General features: G+C 43.1%; 1 protein-coding gene across 5 annotated transcripts in view; it reads right to left on the reverse strand.

Annotated features, from left to right (window-relative positions):
* The window catches only part of PPARA (peroxisome proliferator activated receptor alpha), a 43,669-nt gene that overhangs the window by 12,219 nt on the left and 10,002 nt on the right, over positions 1-21,448 (reverse strand). For 3 of the 5 annotated variants that reach the window (XM_035137567.2, XM_035137565.2, XM_035137564.2), the window contains exons 3-7: positions 15,550-15,798; positions 14,608-14,768; positions 10,223-10,361; positions 3,267-3,469; positions 360-807 (exon numbers count right to left, since the gene is read on the reverse strand). In XM_035137567.2, coding sequence (XP_034993458.1) covers positions 360-807; positions 3,267-3,469; positions 10,223-10,361; positions 14,608-14,768; positions 15,550-15,787 — 1,189 coding nt within the window. In that variant the 5' untranslated portion in view covers positions 15,788-15,798. Of the gene's footprint in view, positions 1-359; positions 808-3,266; positions 3,470-10,222; positions 10,362-14,607; positions 14,769-15,549; positions 15,799-21,448 lie in introns of those variants that run through there. The other 2 variants (XM_035137566.2, XM_035137568.2) reach the window with 2 other exon arrangements.

Consider the following 21,448-nt stretch of genomic DNA (forward strand, 5'->3'; position numbering starts at 1 on the left):
CTTGTCATTTATAGCTATCCTTTTGTCCATTTTTGCTCTCAACCAACTCAAACACCTTATGAAAGGAAATTACTAGAAACAGGGAAAGGTAAAATTCACACGAGGTTCATGAGGGACAGCAGCTAATCATTCATTCTGCACAGTATAACGCAAGAAATATTCCAATATTTTCATCTGTTTCTCAACCGCCCAAAATCTACTGTTATATTCTTGATCTTACTGTTACTTGCTTAAATAATGGCTTTATTGCTATTGTTAGCTGCCCTGAATACTATATTGTAGAAAGGTGGGGAGGTAGTATAAATGGAAATAAATAACTACTAATTAGAATACATAGGTATAGAAGCTTTAAGTCTTACCTCCACAACAAATTATAGCAGCCACAAAAAGAGCTATATCGCTGTCATCTAACTCCAATGCATTGAATTTCATTGCAAAATCAAACTTCGGTTCCATGATATCACAAAATGGCTTCCTTAAACTTTTGAGGAATTCTCGAGTTATAAAACCATTTCCGTAGGCTACTAGCATTCCATCTTTGTTCATTACAGAGGATAATGTGGCAAAAATGGCTTCATAAACTCCGTATTTTAATAGCGTCACCTGGTCATTCAAGTCTAGGTTAGAGAAGCCAGGGATGGATTTGGCAAATTCTGTAAGTTCTGTTACAGCCTCGACGGAGGTACATTGGCAGCAGTGGAAAATCCGAACTTCTGCCTCCTTGTTTTGTATTCCATTGGCTACCAGTTTGGCCACCAGTGTCTTCTCTGCCATACACAATGTATCCATATCATGTATAACAAATGGCTACAAAGAGATATTAAAGTAAATATGTTAACTATTTACAAATATACTAATAGCAACAGAATATACTAAGATATTAACAGGAACAAAACAAATATAATCAAAGCCCCTACTGAAGGTGTCTCTTCAGAACCAGGTTTAATGGAAGGTGGGGTCCACCACTGCAAAAAAATTGTTTCAAGAACATTGAGCATTTTGAAAGAGGTAATGAAGACACTGTAAGATGACACCACCAGAAGCATTTGCCCCATGTGGATTTGCTTGTACAGTATATTAAGTCTCACAGCCTAAGGTAGTAAGATTTAAGACAATGGTTTGGAACCCACAGCCTTGGGCACCATATCTCACAATGGCACCCCAACCCCACAGGGGCATATTTTCAGAAGGCAGAGAGACCCACAGATGGAAGGCACATGCGAATTGCTTTGTAGCCAAAATGTCCACACCCACAAGCAAGAGGGAGACATCTGTGAGCATGGCTGAATCCCAAGATCAGGAGACTGCACACAGGAAGAGTTATGCTGAGGCTCCAATACTTTGGCCACCTCATGAGAAGAGAAGACTCCCTGGAAAAGACCCTGATGTTGGGAAAGATGGAGGGCACAAGGAGAAGGGGACGCCAGAGGATGAGATGGTTGGACAGTGTTCTCGAAGCTGCGAACATGAGTTTGACCAAACTGCGGGAGGCACTGGAAGACAGGAATGCCTGGTGTGCTCTGGTCCATGGGATCACGAAGAGTCGGACACGACTAAACAACAAACCCGGATAGAATTGCACCCATCAACCAAATATTTCAATTCATTGCAGTAAAGATTCCAATTCAGTTTATTCTGGAAAACCCACATCATGTGGATTTAAAAAACACAACACAACTCTAGCAACTCTGGCAAAATTACAACTTACTTTTGAAAACTGCCCATTCAAAATCAGGTTACTATGTACCACCAGGGATTGTAAGAAGCAGTTATGGAATACTGAGCAGTTTATTATATGCATACATTGCCTGAATACTTTCATAGTCACATGTGATCTTAAAATAATATAATCTTTACTGCAATTACTGCAATGGGGGAGGAAGAACTTCCTATTGATTCAAATAGACATGCCACCTTTTAATGGTGAAACAACAATCCCAATTTTCTTTTCAATCCTGTGTTCATTTTTTTGCTTTTGATGTAAATACAATTAGAGCAGAGAGGAATGATGTAAGGCCATTTCAGACCATTTTTAACTAGATGTTGTAAAACTTTGCTGCTTTTGCTTTTGCTGGAGAACTAAGATATTGCAAGCTTAGTTATTTCTAAAACTCAGTTAATCATTTCCCAACGCAGTCAAAGAAGTTCATTCAGTAACAGAATCTCTCCCCATCTCTCTCATTCACCACCCCTGCCACCACAAACAAATATCCCCCCCAGCCAAATATGCTTTAGGAACTGTCCAGTGTAAATTTGGTATCCTTGACTTGAAATGAATGAGGCTGAAGCATGTTTAACGTTGGCTGGATTATAGCATTAGTATTTTTAGTGGATTCATTTACGACTTGCATCCTCTAAAAGAGGGAGAGCAGGGGAAACCACCTTCAGGGCAAGATCCAGCCAAAAGATAAGCACTTCTAAATCCTGTTGGACTTGTGAGAAAAAAAATTCTGTGTTTCCTGGTGCCAAGCAGATAAAGTTTCACATATCTCCAATTTATCTCTTTCACCTCCCTTTCCTTCTGTCCCTCTCACCCCCAATGCAAAACCACCTAGGCTAGTATGGCTACCACACAGAACAACTGGCTCAAAAGTAAAAAAGGACCATTTCAGCACACAGGCTGCAGCTTTTCATACTCACCTACAGGCAACATGACAAGGGGTGTGTGTGTCCCTATAATTAAAGCCCCCGTTTCCTTTATTTCTTTTTCTTTTGTTTAAAAGCAGTTGAAGAGGTTATGTGGTATAAGACTGCCCAGTTCAGCTGTATACTTCTATGAAAATGGCTAAATAAACAACAGTCAACTGCCTAGCAATAAAACTTCAAAATGCCAGAAGTTCAGTCCTTAGGAAAGCTTTCATCACAAGCTGCTCAGAACAATTGGTGTGGGTTTAACTCAGCATTTACAAAAGTATCCAGAGCACACTCTCTTTGAGGATTACTTTCATGCTGCTCTTTTATATTGTGCAGTTTTTATCTTTCTCTGTTCATTTGTTTTACTGTCTTTTTAACTTTATGTAAACTGTCCAGGAAACTTGGTGGGGTACATATCCTCAAAATAAACAAATAATAATAATAATAAGGCTGCCTCCGGATTAAAATAAAATTTGCTCATACAAAAGTTTTAACAGATCAAGAGAGAGAGAGAGAGAGACTGGCAGGTTCCATCTGCCGTTCTTAGAAGTGCTTTTACTTGTCCTACATACACATTAGCTCACCATTTGCTTAGTTTGCTATTTTTAAACTTTATGATGGCAAATACTTACTGGATTGTTACTGGTTTTTCCTGCAAGTATGAGTCTGGCTTTGACCTTGTTCATATTAAAGTTTTTCAAATACGCTTCATAAATTCTCTTGGCGAGTGATTTTAGATCTGCGATTTCAGAATTCTCTATACAATGATCACCTGTTAGAATTTCAGCTTTCAGCTTTGCCTTCTCTGACCTTGGCATCCGTCCAAATCGAATAGCTGAGGAGAAAACATGCATTTAAAGTGGAACAACAGCACAAAAATTTGTTCTCCAATTGTAAGCCTGATCTTAAGCTCAAATACTAGCTTACCAGGATCCTAGCACCAGCAGCACAAGGAGTAAACTAGCCCCACAGACTGAGACCCCATTCCTATCTATTTGTGACCCCATAAAGAATTCAAGATCTGCAGCTCGTTCCCACATCTTTTTGGTAAAGGTCTACTTAAGCCCATCAGAAGTGGGAGAATGGCTGCATTGATACATCATCTCCTTTTACTAAGAAGCACATGGTAGCAGTGCCACAGTTTTTCCAGCCTTTGTGGGTAGCTAACCCACAACTCCTTAATTGATGTGAATTGCTGGAAAGCTGCAGCTAAACTGAGAAAGGCAGCTTAGAGAAGGTGTGTGAAGAGGAAAGAAACACAGCAAAAAAGGGACAGAATAAATGGGAGAAAGATGAGGCTTTGGAGAAACCTGCAGAGTAGGGAAAGAAAAGGGGGCAACAATGAGGTGCAGAGTGATGCAGGGCTGGCCCTACGTGCAGGCTGGGTGGCGCAGGGCACCATGGCGCCGGCCCGCCAGGAGGGCGCCGCGAGCTGCGCCCACCCGCTGGCCGACCGATCCGCCGCGCAGCTGCGCCTGCCCGCCCGCCTGCCACGCAGCAGCGCCTGTTGCACCCGCGCTGTGCGCGGCGCCCACCCGCCCACTGTGCTGGGAAACGGGGTGGGAGGGCGCCGGAGGGATCCGGCGCACCATGGCACCGGGGGCGCCTAAGACGGCGCTGGAGTGATGTGTGGTATAATGAGAAGAAGGTGCAATTTAAAGTACAGAAAGAAATAGGGTGTTAATGTAGTGAATTCCCACACACTGCATTAAAACTGCAATACAAACACTTCCCACAGATAAATGCATCAAAAACATCTTTATTGTATTAATTAATAAAAACCAAGAAGTAGCTTATTTGAGTTGTGTATCACCAACCAGACCATAGTCCAATATAGCAGCCACCAGAACTGTCCCTCCCTAAACCGAATTCCTATCTGCACCAACAGCACACAGTGTAACAACTGAAGCAGAATCTAACATTCATTCAGTCATTGGTGTTATCTCAGTCTCTTTAGGTCTCTCAGCCTTGCAGCTTGGATGTTTATTTTATTAAAGGAGAATGGTGCACCTTCAGATTCAGACCTAGCAACATTCTGTGCCCTATTGTAGCAATTTTACATTGAAATTTGCGAATGAATGTTAACTACAGTGTTCAATACATGAATAGTTTGAAACTGATTAGAGGCTTGTAGCCCAAGATAGGAAGAGAGGTGGTAAGGGAACATCAAGCTGCTTTAAATGAATTCAAATCTCCAGGGCCTGATGAGCTGCATCTAAAGCTTCTAAAGGAGCTTGCAGATGTAATTTCACAGCCTTTGTCTATGATGTTTGAGAATTATTGGAGAACAGGTGAAGTCCCTGCAGACTGGAGGTGGGCAAATGGTGTCCCCATCTTCAAAAATGAGGAAAAAAGGTAACTACCGACCAGTGAACTTGACTTCAATACCAGGAAAGATCCTAGAATATGGTCGGTCTGTGAGCATTTAGAAAAGGATGATGTGATTACTAAGACCTAGCAAGGGTTTCTCAAAAACAAGTCATGTCACAAATCTCATTTCTTTTTTTTTTATGGAGTTACAAGCTTGGTGGATCAGAGGAATGCTGTGGACATAGTGTATCTTGATTTGAGAAAGGCTCTTGATGAAGCCTTTCTTTGTGATGAAACTGGCAAAATGTGGGTTGAATGAGGTAACTGTAGCTGGTTGACCAAACCCAAAGTTGACCAAACCATTAATGGTTCCTCATCATCCTGGAAAAAGGGAGAAGTGGGACAGCAGGGTTCTGTCCTGGGCCTGTTGTTGTTCAATGTCTTTATCATAGAATCATGGAGTTGGAAGAGACCACAAGGGCCATCCAGTCCAACCCCCTGCCAAGCAGGAAACACCATCAAAGCATTCTTGACATATGCCTGTCAAGCCTCTGCTTAAAGACCTCCAAAGAAGGAGACTCCACCACACTCCTTGGTAGCAAATTCCAGTGCCGAACAGCTCTTACTGTCAGGAAGTTCTTCCTAATGTTTAGGTGGAATCTTCTTTCCTGTAGTTTGAATCCATTGCTCCGTGTCCGCTTCTCTGGAGCAGCAGAAAACAATCTTTCTCCCTCCTCTATATGACATCCTTTTATATATTTGAACATGGCTATCCTATCACCCCTTAACCTTCTCTTCTCCAGGCTAAACATACCCAGCTCCCTAAGCCGTTCCTCATAAGGCATTGTTTCCAGGCCTTTGACCATTTTCGTTGCCCTCCTCTGGACACGCTCCAGCTCGTCAGTATCCTTCTTGAACTGTGGTGCCCAGAACTGGACACAGTACTCCAGGTGAGGTCTGACCAGAGCAGAATACAGTGGTACTATTACTTCCCTTGATCTACATGCTATACTCCTATTGGTGCAGCCCAGAATTGCATTGGCTTTTTTAGCTGCTGCATCACACTGTTGACTCATGTCAAGTTTGTGGTCTACCAAGACTCCTAGATCCTTGTCACATGTACTGCTCTCAAGCCAGGTGTCCCCCATCCTGTATTTGTGCCTTTTATGTTTTTGCCGAAGTGTAGTACTTTACATTTCTCCTTGTTAAAATTCATCTTGCTGGCTTTGGCCCAGTTGTCTAATCTGTTAAGGTCATTTTGAAGTGTGATCCTGTCCTCTGGAGTATTAGCCACCCCTCCCAATTTGGTGTCGTCTGCAAACTTGGCTCAGGATGTCCTCAAGCCCATCATCCAAGTCATTGATAAAGATGTTGAATAAGAATGGGCCCAAGACAGAACCCTGTGGCACCCCACCAGTCACTACTCTCCAGGATGAGGAGGAGCCATTGATGAGCACCCTTTGGGTTCGGTCAATCAGTTTATAGCAATGACAAACCTAGACAGCATCTTAAAAAGTAGAGATATCACCTTGCCTACAAAGGTCCGTGTAGTTAAAGCTATGGTTTTCCCAGTGGTGATGTATGGAAGTGAGAGCTGGACCATCAAGAAGGCTGATCGCCGAAGAATTGATGCTTTTGAGTTGTGGTGCTGGAGGAGACTCTTGAGAGTCCCATGGACTGCAAGAAGATCAAACCTATCCATTCTTAAGGAAATCAGCCCTGGGTGCTCACTGGAAGGACAGATCGTGAAGCTGAGGCTCCAATACTTTGGCCACCTCATGAGAAGAGAAGAATCCTTGGAAAAGACCCTGATGTTGGGAAAGATTGAGGGCACTAGGAGAAGGGGACGACAGAGGACGAGATGGTTGGACAGTGTTCTCGAAGCTACGAACATGAGTTTGACCAAACTGCGGGAGGCAGTGGAAGACAGGAGTGCCTGGCGTGCTATGGTCCCATGGGGTCACGAAGAGTCGGACATGACTAAACGACTAAACAACAACAACAACAGTCAGTTTATAAACAACTTGGATGAAGGAATTGAGGGAAGGAATTCATGTGCAAATTTGCACATGACACCGAACTATTTTTTTTGGGGGGGGGGGGAGTAGCTAATGCTGCAGAATACAGAACTGGGTTTCAAAATGACCTTATCATATTGGAGAACTGAGCTGAAACTAACAAAATGAATTTCAATAGGGACAACTATATGGTTCTATACATAGGCAGGAAGAACCAGCTGCACAAATATAGGCTGGGGGACATCTGGCTTACTAGTGGTACATGTGAAAAGCTTAACAGGAGTCAACAATGTGATGCAACAGCAAAAAAAAAAAAAGACTAATGTTACTCTAGGCTGCATCAGCCAGATCAAGGGAAGTAATAGTACCATTCTTTTCTGCCTTGGTCAGACCATTCCTGGAATACTATGTTCAGTTCTGGGCACCACAATTTAAGCTGGGACATGTACAGAGGAGAGCAACCAAGACAATTGAGGGTCTGGAGTCCATGCCTTGTGAGGAACGGTTGAAGGAGCTGAGTATGTTTAGCCTGGAAGAGAGGAGACTTAGACGAGATATGATAGCCATCTTCTAATATCTAAAGGGCTGTCACATGGAAGATGGAGCAAGCTTGTTTTCTTCTTCTCTGGAGGGTAGGACTTGAAACAGTGGTTTCAAGTTACAAGAAATGATATTCTGACTAAACATCAGGAATAACTTTCTGAAAGTAAGAGCTGTTCAACCATGAAACAGTCTCCCTCGGGAGGTTGTAGGCTCTCCTTCCTTGGAGGTTTTTAAGCAGAGGTTAGATGGCCATCTGTCATGGATGCTTTAGATGAGATTCCTGCATTGCAGGGGATTGGACTAGATCAGGGGTGGCCAACTCCCAAGAGACTGTGATCTACTTTCAGAATTAAAATCTGGCAGTGATCTACCCCCATTTTGGGGGGTTCAGCTCAATGTGGATTTTAGGGAGAAGGAAAGTGGGGTGACCAGATTTGGTAACCTTTTTTGGGGGCAGCACTGCCCAAATACTTTTCTTACAGAGGACAACAGAAACTTTTAGAGATTTCCTGGGAGAGAGTTGCATAAAAGCACTCACAAAACTGTACGCAGCACAAACTCCATTAACCTACCTATCAAGATTTCTTAAAAAATACATGCCTTCATCCATTGTTAGTGTGACATCTGCGTCACCATTTCGGCAACCAACTGTTTGATATCAGGCGAGTACTGTGTCAGGGCCAGCTTCAGGGAATCTGTCATGTTTGAACGTTGCTTACTCTTTGTCATTTTTAAATATGAAAATGCAGATTCACACAAATAAGTACCAGTAGAACCAAAACATGAGTTCTAAAGGTGGGAAGCAAATACACACACATAAAGACAATTGTTGCAGTGTTGTTTTCCAGGCAGTCCACCTTAAGATCATAAAACTGTCCCTATTAAACTCCTATGTATCCAGAAACAGCAAAGCCCCCCCAAAAAAACACAGCAGCATCCCCCCTCCCAAATGCCCCTCAGGAAATCCCAATACACATAAAATTACTACTTGTGTTACCAGCATAGGATAGTTAAAACAACCTTTTGAGGGTTCAAGAGGAGGGAAGGCAGGCAGGTAAAGGGGATGATGTGCATTTCACGGGGAAGCTGAGAAGCAGAATCAGCGAGACTCCTGCCTAGAGTGGCAGCAGCAGGCGAGTGGTGGTGGGGTGATAGGAGAGAATATTAAGGACCCCTTGCCTGGTGGAATGATCAGCGGTTTTCACCCACCTGGTGCCCCTGTGTAAGTTTTGGACTACAGCTTCCATTGGCCCCTGGGGCTTCGTAGTCCAGAACCCCCTGAAAGACAGCAGGTTGGAGAAGACTGGGATAATGCAAATGCTGCCCCAGAACTTGCTGGCTTTATAAGCAGTGCATTCAAGGGGCTGTAGGGTTGTCACAGAAGAGTGAGACCTGTGCCAACAGAGTGTACCCCATTCACGCCCAAGGAGAAGGTTATTTGCCCCCGAAGTTTGCAGAAGTACAAAAATATTCTAGCGGGTGTGGGAAGTCCTGAGGGGAGGACATATAATGAAGACTGAGTAGTGAGTCTGTTGCTGCTCCTGTCACCTCCTCCCGCCTCAGCCTTTCCTGCCGGCTTCCCTCCCTTGCTTGCTTGCTTGCTTGCTTGCTTGCTTGCTTGCCTCCTCCAGCCAGGAGCACCGGTGGCCCCCACCCCCGACTCCCAATACCCAGAGCCCTCGCCGGGGCACTGGCAAAGCTGTGCAGGTCATCCTCTCAGGAGCCGTGGCTCCCGCCCGCCCCCTCCCTCCCTCCCTCCGGCTCAGAGAAGCCTCCCTCCCATGACTCCTGTCTGCCCCTTCCTGGCTCACTTGCTGTTGCTTCTTGTTAAAAACCTCCAATTTATGAGTTTTGATTGATTCATTACATGCTTATCCATTTGAATGTAAAGAGAAGAGGAGTGGGAAAGGAGACTTGGTTTTTTTTAAGGGAGCCGGGGATCTCTCTGCTGGCATGAGGGAGGAGGAGCAATCCAGCCATTATGCGCAACGCACTCACACACACATACTGGTGAGTTCTATATCGGCAAGAGGGAAGGAGCTCTCCCTGCAATTCTGCAATTGCCCATGACTATTGAGCTTTTTTGGGGGGGGGGACAAGAGTTGTTGAGGGCTTTTTTAAGGGGGGAGAACTCTTTTTTTTCTTTTAGGCTGGCAAGCACTAAGGAACCCACGATCTACCCGCAAGCTACCAGAAACTTCCTCGCAATCTACCGGTAGATCGCGATCGTCCTGTTGGACATGCCTGGACTAGATGATCATTGGGGCGCCTTCCAACTCTACAATGATTCCATTCTTTTCCCTTTGCTACCTTGCAATGTCTGGAATTGCTCATAACAATTCTGTGTTTCTTCACCTTCTGACATTGAACCAGATCCAAAGACTGGCAAACAGAAGGAACAGAGCATTCAATAAATGCTTGTGCAAACATTCAAGGAGTGTTATATTTAGTAGGCTCCTATAGCAGTTCTCATGCTTCTGTTTGTGCAAGTAGACCATCAACTTTGGATTTAATTTGACCTTTCTATCACAAGATACAGAACAATATTTTCAAGAGCAGAAAATGTATTCCATATCTGGATGGGAATATATGAATCCAAACAATGTTTGCTTCAGCCCTGTATTTGCATAAGATTTCATACCAGCTATACATGAAGAATCATTGTCCAACTTATTTTTTGTTGAAGTAAAACAAAAATTAGGGTCACTCTTACCTACCATTATGAGACATTCCAACTGAAAGGCACTTTTGAAAACGGCAGTACTGACATTTATTGCGATTCTTTTTCTGAATTTTGCAGTTGCGATCACACTTGTCATATGTAAGTTTTAGTCTGATTGTTCGCCTAAAAAAACCCTGTGAAAAGTTTAAAGACCAGACATTAGCATGTAATAAAAGCTTCTTATATTTGAATTGCATTATAATCCTAAACCTGTTTATGAGAAAACACTGCAAGACAATAGGACTTACTTCCAAGTAAAAATGTCTAGGATTGTTCTATACATTTTTCCCCTATTCAGCTATATGTAGATGTTAGAGTAATAATAGCAAATTTTATGTAAAATATTAATTTAAACTTAATACTACATTGTGGAACTCCTCCTTGCTCTGATTAACATGGTTAACACAGACATAAGAGCCAGATTTTCAGGCTCTTAATTTTCCCCATCTCATATATACTCAGGGTGTGAATGTTTTCAGTGGATCTTTTCAATACCTTACCTAAAGGATAATTTATATGGTAACAGGTTTAGTAGTACAGTGGTACCTCGGTTTAAGTACACAATTGCTTCCGGAAGTCTGTACTTAACCTGAAGCAAACTTTCCCATTGAAAGTAATGGAAAGTGGATTAATCCATTCCAGACAGGTCCGCGGAGTACTTAACCTGAAGCGAACTTTCCCATTGAAAGTAATGGAATGGAAAGTGGATTAATCCGTTCCAGACAGGTCCGCAGAGTACTCAACCTGAAGCGTACTTAACCCGAAGCGTAAGTGTAATTGGTTCTGGAAATCCGTACTTAACCTGAAGCATACTTAACTTGAAGCGAACTTTCCCATTGAAAATAATGGAAAGTGGATTAATCCGTTCCAGATGGGTCCGCCGTTCCAGATGGGTACTTAAAATGAAAGTATTCAAACCAAAGCGTACTTAAACGGAGGTATGACTGTATAAGGATGTCTGTGTTATAAATTATGTTCCCTTGTGAATGATCCCTGTTTATAAGACCATTATTAGCATCCATACTTTTTTTTCATTTCATGCCCTTCTGACTTATATGCTACTCAGGTTAATACTTTGTACATCTGATGAAGTGGACTGTAGTCTACAAAAGCTTATGAACCAATGAAGGTATTAGTCTTTAAGGAGCCAAAGGACTCATTGTTTTTATTATTCCTACCACTTCTGGTTTTGCCAGGGCTTTAAAAATCGTAGATAGATAGATAGATAGATTCAACAGAAGCCTCAGCTGGACAAAAATGTGTGTACACATTTTGGGCAGGGATAACTCTCTCAAACCACATTCAGTTCTCTTAAACTATCTCTAGCCTTTATTAGAATAGGAATGTAAAAATTTCAATCCGATCTTAAATTCCAAACAAACTGTCCACTAAATTACCACTCAAATTGCCGTAATTTTTGCTCCATAAAATGCACTTAGTTTTTAGAGGAGGAAAACAAGGGGGGGGGATTCTGAATCAATGCCGCTGTCGGTGGTGGCGGCAGAGGGGGAACAGCCTTTCGGGCTGCTCGTCCCTCCCCCGCCACTGGGAGTCATGGCTCCGGCAGCAGAGGCATCCCTCTGCTCGAGGGATCCCACTGCCGTCTACTGCCTTCACTCCATAACACGCACAGACATTTTCCCTTCATTTTTAGGAGGGGAAAAGTGCATCTCATGGAGCGAAAAATACGATATTTGCTTAGATTGCGTGAAATAACTGGGTTATTTGAAGCTTTTACAAAATCAAGACATGTGGGAACCTAAATTATAGTGTCTTATCAGAAAAAACAGACTTCCAACTTTACACAGGTAAATTCCAACACAATTAATGCAAATCTTATTCAACAACCTTCTGCAGCTCTGCCAACTCCCCAAAGGCAAGTCTGATGAAGAGAAGGTGGTAAAACATCCCAAATAGAGATGCAATTATGAGAAATTATTCCCACCCACCTCTCCAGCTCAAAGCTAGAAAGGAGCTGCTGTTTGGCCAGTGGGAGACCTGTGCACTCCAAAAGCCTCTGTCACCCACTGCCAGTATTAGCCAAAGCATTCCTTTTCTAAGAACTGGTTACAGGTAGGTAGCCGTGTTGGTCTGGGTCGAAGTAAAATAAAAAAAATTCCTTCAGTAGCACCTTAAAGACCAACTAAGTTTTTATTTTGGTATGAGCTTTCGTGTGCATGCACACTTCTTCAGATTCTTCTAAGGAGAAAGGTAGAGGCAGATGTTTGAGCAAAGCTGTGGCCAGGAGTGCCTCTGCCACCAACCACCAATATTCATATGAATGGCAAGCAGCAGAGGCAGGTCAAGTCCTGGAGGGGAGGCTGGAGTGGCTGTTTGGGTTGCATAGTGCCACTCTACAAGATCCTGCTCCCCTCCTCTAACACGGTTGTCAGAGCTAAAAGCATGGCAGAAACTATTCCCACAGTTAACCTGGGTTTCCAGGCTCCTCTAATGCTTACTGTAGCTTGTGGAAACTCTGCCCTCCTGTCTCCAGCTACAGACGTGAAGGCAGAGGAGGGAAGCAGGCAATTGACCCTAATATTGTATGGAGATACAGCAAGAGGTCAGGGGCCAACTGCCCAAATTTATGCATATCTGCAGTCCAAGGGACACTTACTTATAAGTAAGCCCCACTGAACACAGTGAAACTTGTTTCTGAGTAAAGGTAAAGGTAAAGGGACCCCTGACCATTAGGTCCAGTCGTGACCGACTCTGGGGTTGCGCGCTCATCTCGCATTATTGGCCGAGGGAGCCAGCGTATAGCTTCCAGGTCATGTGACCAGCATGACAAAGCCGCTTCTGGCAAACCAGAGCAGCACATGGAAACGCCGTTTACCTTCCCGCTGTAGCGGTTCCTATTTATCTACTTGCATTTTGACGTGCTTTCGAACTGCTAGGTTGGCAGGAGCTGGGACCAAGCAACGGGAGCTCACCCCGTCGCAGGGATTCGAACCGCCGACCTTCTGATCAGCAAGCCCTAGGCTCAGTGGTTTAACCACAGCGCCACCTGGGTCCCATTGTTTCTGAGTAGATATGCATAAATCTGTTCTAGCAGGATCTCAATTACAAGTTTTGCCTTGGTTACCAAGGTCTGCCCAAGTTCATGGAGCTCTGAACATAACAAGTCAAATGAGATACTTTGAGTTAATAGGAAAAAAATGAAAAGAAATTCCTTCCAGTAGCACCTTAAAGACCAACTAAGTTTGTCATTGGTATGAGCTTTTGTGTGCATGTATCTGAAGAAGTGTGCATGCACACGAAAGCTCATAACAATGCCAAACTTAGTTGGTCTCTAAAATGCTACTGGAAGGAATTTTTTTATTTTGTTTTGACTATGTCAGACCAACAGTTACCTACCTGTAATTTGAGTTAATAGCATAGTGTTAAAATAGATCACATGAGGCATGTATACCAATTCTTTCTGTGGCATCTTTCATAGGCACTTCCCATTTTTCTTAATTTACAGTTCTTTAGCTCGCTTTGCTACTAGATGAATCCTTATTTTGCCCCAGTCCAAATCTCTCAATTATCTGTCAGTAAAAGTATTATGATACTCATTTCATAATGTATTGTATGCTAAAGCCAGCCTCCCTGAGCAGCCTTCCCCAACCTGGTGCCCTCCAGATTCTGGACTACATTTCCATGAGCCCCTGCCAGCCTGGCCAATGGTCAGGTATGATGGACATTGTAGTCCAAAACCTCCAGGCTGCACCAGGTTGGAGAAGGATAACCCAGAGCATCACTGAAGCACATTCCTGCCCAAACCCATTACAGTTGTGCTCAAGTATGAACAAACTGAGGAATGTCGAGTCTTACTAAAGCTGAAGCCATTGTCCAATTTACAAAATGGTCAAACAAAATCATTCTCAACAAAAACCATTAAACAAAAGCCTGGTTTATGAGCAAAGTAGTTATAAACTTATTCCAGACTATTTTCAGTAATGGAATTTTCTGATTGAATTGTGTATAGTAAAACAACATAGGGAGTTATGTGTCCTGCTGTACAGGAAAAGGTAGTTTCCATCTTAAATCAGAGTTTACATTTAAGCTGTAATACCAAAAAACTTCATGTAAAAAAATGACACACTATACTTTGAAGCAAAATTAATTAGAAGTAAGGCACATGGGTGTCAATAGAGTTTGTTTCCAAGTAATCATCCTTCTAAGCACATTCTCCCCATGTCTTAGAAGCTAGCTTTACTGAATTCAAAGGGGCTTACTCCCAGGTAAGTGGAGCTAGGACTGCTAACTTCACAAAGCACTTCTCATTAAGATCCAACTACGAATTTCTAGATTAAAAAAAACTTTTATTCAACAGCTCTAAAGGAATTAATTTGCTATTCTGGAATATCGTTATGCAGAGAATATTGTGGACAGTACCTTACAACCTTCACAAGCATGGACTCCATAATGGTAGCCTGAAGCTTTATCTCCACATATTCTACATTCAATATTTAGTGATGCACTTGGCAGTTCATCTTTGCTACCCGAAACTGTGGAAAAATTCACAGATGAGGGACTGGATGCTGGCGAGAGAGAGTCTGAAAGTTTTAAAAAAATGTTAGCAAATACTAACAGCAAACTCAGGTGACTGAAGCATATGAGTTTGGAAGCTAAACAAGACAACTCAAAATACTTGGCAGCAACCTAGTTAAGCAAAAGAACATATATCTGTGAATTAAAAGAAATTACTTTTTTCCAACTGCATGACAGGAACCTGTGAGAATTCTGGTGGCAGCTGAACTTATAGAGGATGGGTGGGTGGAGTATGGAAGAAAAGGGTTTTAATAAATAATAGACAAGCAAACTGTATTGTATCTACCACAAGTTTATGGCTGAGTGTGCCTGTCCCATCTTGGCAACCCCTGTTGAAGCAGAGCCAAGAGATGAGCAACAAGGGCAAACAGAGTCTTTTGCAGGTCCCACAGGAGGTCCTGGTGGACACACTGATGGCCCCTGGTTTACACAAATCCCAAATCATGTTTCAGCAGTACAGTGGTACCTCTGGTTAAGAACTTAATTCGTTCCGGAGGTCCGTTCTTAACCTGAAACTGTTCTTAACCTGAAGCACCACTTTAGCTAATGGGGCCTCCCACTGCTGCCACGCAATTTCTGTTCTCATCCTGAGGTTAAGTTCTTAACCCAAGGCACTACTTCTGGGTTAGCGGAGTCTGTAACCTGAAGCGTTTGTAACCCAAGGCACCACTGTATAGCAAACCAAGAATTTCAAATTGTATAGGTGCCATGAGGGTAAATAAAAGGTTGCTGCCATACATTAAGACAAAATCTGATTAAATTCATTCTAGATAATAACATTCTTACCTGTGATGATTGAGCCATCAGACGCAGCTCCATTTCCCAGGGACTGGAAGTCTGTTGCACTTAATGCTCCTGAACTGTCCCCACTTATAGATTGTGAGAGCTCTTGTATGGAATCCATATCTTGTAAGAATTCTTCAGATAAAGGACTATCAAGATCCTCATCCTTTAAGGGAAGGAGGGGGCAAAGCTGGCTTTCTATGTCCACCATTTCGGTGAAGCAAAGTATGTCGCTCAGCATTTATTAAGTGTCTGAAAGCAAAACAAATATGTTAGCAAGACAAGATGAGCCACTTATTTGCTATATTTGTATGATTCCCTCTCAAAATACCCAGGGATGTAGCTTATACAGTGAAAGGGGAAAGTATTTGATCCCCTGCTAAATTTCCTCATTTGCCCTCTGACAAAGGAATGACAAGTCCATAATTTTAATGGTAGGTTTATTGTAGCCGTGAGAGACAGAATAACAACAGGAAAAACCCCAGAAACCCAGAAGACAAAAGTCAGATATTGATGTGCATTATAATGAGTGAAATAAGTATTTGATCCCTTTGCAAAAGATGACTTAGTACTTGGTGGCTTAGTACTTGGTCCTGGCTGAGGGAAGGAGGTGCTCACCCAAGATTTTATGATACATGGTCCCGTCCATCATCCCTTCGATACGGTGAAGATGTCCTGTCCCCTTAGCAGAAAAACACCCCCCAAAGCTCAGAAGTTGTTGTTTGTTTGTTTTTTGCATTATCCACACAATGTCATAGTTTTCAGCATGTCACATCATATTTTCCTTTGTATAATCTGGATTTTCTCTTACTATAGGAAATCTGATAAATAAATGTCCCCCTCCATGTTTGACGGTGGGGATAGTGTTCTTGGGGTCGTAGGCAGCATTCCTTCTCCTCCTCCAAACAGTTGAGTTGATGCCAAAGAGCTCGATTTTGGTCTCATCTGACCACAACACTTTCACCCAGTTCTCCACTGGGTCATTTAGATGTGCATTGGAAAACTGCAGATGGGCCTGTACATGTGCTGTCTTGAGCAAGGGGACCTTGTGGGCTCTGCAAGAGCTCAGTCCTTCATGGCACAGTGTGTTACCAACTGTTTTCATGGTGACTATGGTCCCAGCTGCCCTGAGATCATTGAAAAGTTCCCCTCGCGTAGTTTTGGGCTGCTTCATCACCATTCTCATGATCATTGCAACTCCACAAGATGAGATCTTGCATGGAGCCCCAGAGGGAGGGAGGTTGACAGTTATTTTGTGTTTCTTCCATTTGCGAATTATTGCACCAATTGTTGTCACCTTCTCACCAAGCTGCTTGGCAATAGTCTTGTAGCCCAGTCCAGCCTTGTGCAGGTCTACAAGCTTGTCCCTGACAGCTCTTTGGTCTTGGTCATGGTGGCTACTTTGGAATCTGCTGGATTGATTGCTTCTGTTGACAGGTGTCTTTTGTACAGGTACTGTAACGAGCTGGGATTACAGGTAAGACCTCTCCCTTACAGCAGGTGCTTCTAATCTCAGCTTGTTACATACAGTGAATCATAGAATTGGAAGAGACCACAAGGGCCATCCAGTCCAACCCCCTGCCAAGCAGGAAACACCATCAAAGCATTCTTGACATATGCCTGTCAAGCCTCTGCTTAAAGACCTCCAAAGAAGGAGACTCCACCACACTCCTTGAAGATAGCCTGGCTGGTTGATAGGGGATCAAACACTTGTTTCACTTATTATAAAGCACATCAATCTCTGACATTTGTCTTCTGGGTTTCTGGGTTCTCTCACAGCTACAATAAACCTACCATTATGGACTGGTCATGTCTTCGTCAGAGGGCAAATGGGCAAAGTTAGCAGGGGATCAAATACTTTCCCCCCTCACTGTAGCATCAATGGTACATCAATTTATTGTTTTATCTCTCTGTAAACCACTTTGAGGGTTTTAAAATATATAATCAAGTAGTGTACAATTTTTAGAAATGGAAATAAATAAAAAGATAAATTATTCCTGGGGGGAAGGAAAAAATAGTCTAGTCAAGTCATGGATTCATGTTTGCAAGTTCAATCAAAGTTGTAAACTAGCATTATTTATTTTTCATTTATTTAATAAATTTGTACACCACTCTTCATTTGTAGATCTCAAGGCAGTTCGCAACATAAAAATACAATATAAAAAACACAAAGTACATAGTAAAAATTAAACATGTCATGGGGGATTTGTTTCCCCACCCACACTGGGCTCTAAATTGTATATAGATATGTAACTAACATTGTGGAGGCGATATCAGAATTCTCAACACTGCTAATATAACTTGGGATCTGAGACAACCAATCTCCCTTAAAACATCTCCCCCTCCCCAATAATTACTGTACTGCCTGGCATTCTCACAAGTGCTGGTAGGTGTGCGCTTACATTTCTTGAAAAGTGATTGACAGTTCAAGAATCAAGCTAGCTTTTAATGGCAAACTTGTGCATCATCATCATCATCATCTGGACCAGATCAACAGCCCAGCTGTTCCAGCATCTTGTTCTTGCAGTGGCCAACCTGTTTCTAACAACTGATATTCAGAAGCATGCTGCCTTCAATAATAGCCATGACGACTCTGCTCTGTGCCTAACAGCCACTGGTAGCCTTATCCTCCATAACTTTGTCTAATCATCTTTTAAAGCTATCCAGATTGGTATTCCAGATAATCTTTCCTCACTGCACTGCTACCGGTAGCTACTCTGTCAGCTACTCTGCTAGGGAGTTGGACATGTTAAATCTCTTTCATTCTGCCAGATAAGAAAAATATTGTCTTTTCCATCAAAATTGTTTAGTTCTCATTAATTATTATGAAATGTCCAAGCAAATAATTTTACATAGAGAAAATGGAATGTGCATGCAGCAGTAAAGAAGTGTGAATGTTGCACATATAAACAAATAGGCAAGGAGGAGCAAAATAAATAGCAAATAAATAGATCCATTCATAGCTTTTTTTGTGCTAGGACTCGGAGTCTTTTGTTGGTAGGGAAAGGTAGTACAGGATTAGAAAAAAAAAGCAAAGGAACTCACCACCATAAGGTGAGGGCAGGCAGAGAGAAGGAAGACAATGCTTATATCTAAGATCCCTCCCCCCCCCCAAAAAAATATCCCCATTCTCTGGTGATTCAAGGTGTATCTCGTTTTTATTATGGAATGGTCTTTTAAATCCACAGGCTGCACTGCTCTGGCAGCCAAAATCATCAAGAGTTATATCTCTTTGGAGTTGTTGTTTTCAACCCTCTAATCTCATGTTCCAATAAAGAAAGATTACCAACTGTCCTTGAAAAAGAAGTTAAATATTCACTTCTCATTTAGGACTTTTGACCTCAAGACAAAAACACCAGCTTCAACAATAATTCAAGTGCAGAATACTGTGTGATCATGCCAAGCGTCCAGCCCCCCCCCCCCCCCAAAATATTTGTTATGTTATAACTGCATTGGTTTGTGGTCTTTACAAACCATGATTTAGCCTTCAAGCTATGCTGAATCTCAGGTTTATGCAGATTCTCTATTTAGAGATAATCTTTTAGAGCTCTCCCCCCCCCCCGGTTTTATTTCATTTTTATTACTTGATTACTTTGCAAAACAGTTGTTGAACTCTTGCCAGTTTTGTACAATTCTATCTCTTATGTATCCTCAAAGATACTCAACAGCACAATGCTACTATGAAATACAGTATACCCACCTACTACTGAAAACAAGGCCAAAGTATTAATTGGAGACCAAGTAGCATTGTGCTGTTGAGTATCTTTGAGTTCACTCAATGCTACTTCCCAGCAAACTATGCTAAAGTTTCTTAAATAGAAATGAGGGAGGGAGATGTCGTCGTGCCACTCCTTGGTGTGTGGAGTGCCGTAGGGCGCAATCCTCTCCCCAATGCTTCTAAACATCTTTATGTGCCCCCTTGCCAGGATTGTCCGGAGCTTTGGGCTGGGTTGTCACCAATATGCTGATGACACTCAGCTCTATCTGCTGATGGATGGCCACCATGCCTGCCAAGTCTCTCGTGGAGAAATCCGGGATTGGCAGCCGCGCGACAACGGAAGTTGCGTAGACGCAACTTCTGGTGTCGCTTTGCCCATCTATGGGCACCGAAAACAGCCGGTGCTGGAGCCGGAAGTCGCATCTACGCATGTCCAGAAGTGCGTAGACGCAACTCCCGGTGCCAGCGCCGGCCATTTTCGGTGCCCATAGATGGGCAAAGCGACACCGGAAGTTGCGTCTACGCACTTCCGGACATGCATAGATGCAACTTCCGGCACCGGCCATTTTCTGGTGCCCATAGATGGGCAAAGCGGCGCCAGAAAAATGGCCGCCGACAGGAGCCAAAATAAGGGAGATTAACAGGAGAGGAGCTGAAACGGGAGACCGCCGGGAAACGGTAAGGAAAAACGGGGGGGTTTCCCGGGAAATACGGGGTACTTGGCAGCTATGATGGCCACACTGACTCAGCCCCGGACACACTGACCAGATGCTTGGATGCTGTGGCTGGATGGCTTCGTGGGAGCCGATTGAAACTAAATCCTTCAAAGACAGAGGTCCTTTGGCTGGGTCGGGATGGCATGGGGATGAGGGGTCAACTCTCTACTTTTGCGGGGGCCAATTAGTGCCAGTACCTTCCGTTAAGCGTTTGGGTGTAATTCTTGACACCTCCCTTTCCATGGAGGCGCAGGTTACAGCAACAGCTAAGGCGACATTTTTCCATCTTTGCCGCATTAAGCAGTTGGTCCCTTACCTCTCCCACCCCGATCTGGCCACAGTGATCCACGCAACAGGCACCTCCAGGCTTGACTACTGTAATTTGCTCTATCCAGGGCTGCCCCTGAAACTGTCCCAGAAACTCCAGCGGGTGCAGGATGCTGCAGCGAGGCTCCTCACGGGGTCCCTGCCATGGGAGCATATTCATCCAGTGCTTTTCCAGCTGCACTGGCTCCCGGTGGAGTAGAGGGTCAGATTTAAGGTGCTGGTTTTGACCTTTAAAGCCCTTCATGGCCTAGGACCCTCGTACCTACGGGACCACCTTTCCCGGTATGCCCCACAGAGGACTTTAAGGTCCATAAATAGCAACACCTTAGAGATCCCAGGCCCTAAGGAAGTCAGATTAGCCTCAACCAGAGCCAGGGACTTTTCAACATTGGCTCCAGCCTGGTGGAACGTGCTGTCTCATGAGACCAGGGCCCTGCAGGATTTGTTCTCTTTCTGCAGGGCCTGTAAGACAGAGTTGTTCTGCCTGGCCTTTGGCCTGGAATCAACTTAATCCCCTCCCCCTTTTTCCTTTTCTGATGAGGCTGCATTTTAAATGTTGTATTTAATCTTGTTTTTAAGATGTATTTTAATTAACTGTTTTATATTTGGTGTTAGCCGCCCTGAGCCCGGTCCTGGCTGGGGAGGGCGGGGTATAAATAAAATTATTATTATTATTATTATTATTATTATTATTATTATTATTATTAAATAATGATTCTATAGAAAACTTGAAATTAATGGGAGATATATAATCATATGCAAGAAGAATTAAAGGGGGGAAGGGAAACCAGAGGGGGCGGGGGGAGTCATTAAATGCAAATTTGGATTGGATATGTATAAACAAAAGAAAAATTATTTTGAAAATTGAAAAATGAAATATTAAAAGGAAAAAAGAAAACTTGTGATCCACACACAAGTATAGTAAGCAATTCCATCCACAGTTAGAGTTTTCTATGTTGCCTCTGCTGAATCCACAGTGCTAGAGACAAGTCAATGTTTTCATTGCCTCTTCAGCAGTAGGAAGCACAGTAACAGAACTTCCATGCAAGATTCTCTCCAGGCGTGCATTTTGTTTATTCAGACTGTGCCATAGTTTCTAGCTACACAAGAATAATGTATCACATGCTACATTTTCTTGTGA

Source organism: Zootoca vivipara, chromosome 5 (genome assembly GCF_963506605.1).
Source record: "Zootoca vivipara chromosome 5, rZooViv1.1, whole genome shotgun sequence".
In the NCBI taxonomy this organism is placed as follows: domain Eukaryota; kingdom Metazoa; phylum Chordata; class Lepidosauria; order Squamata; family Lacertidae; genus Zootoca; species Zootoca vivipara.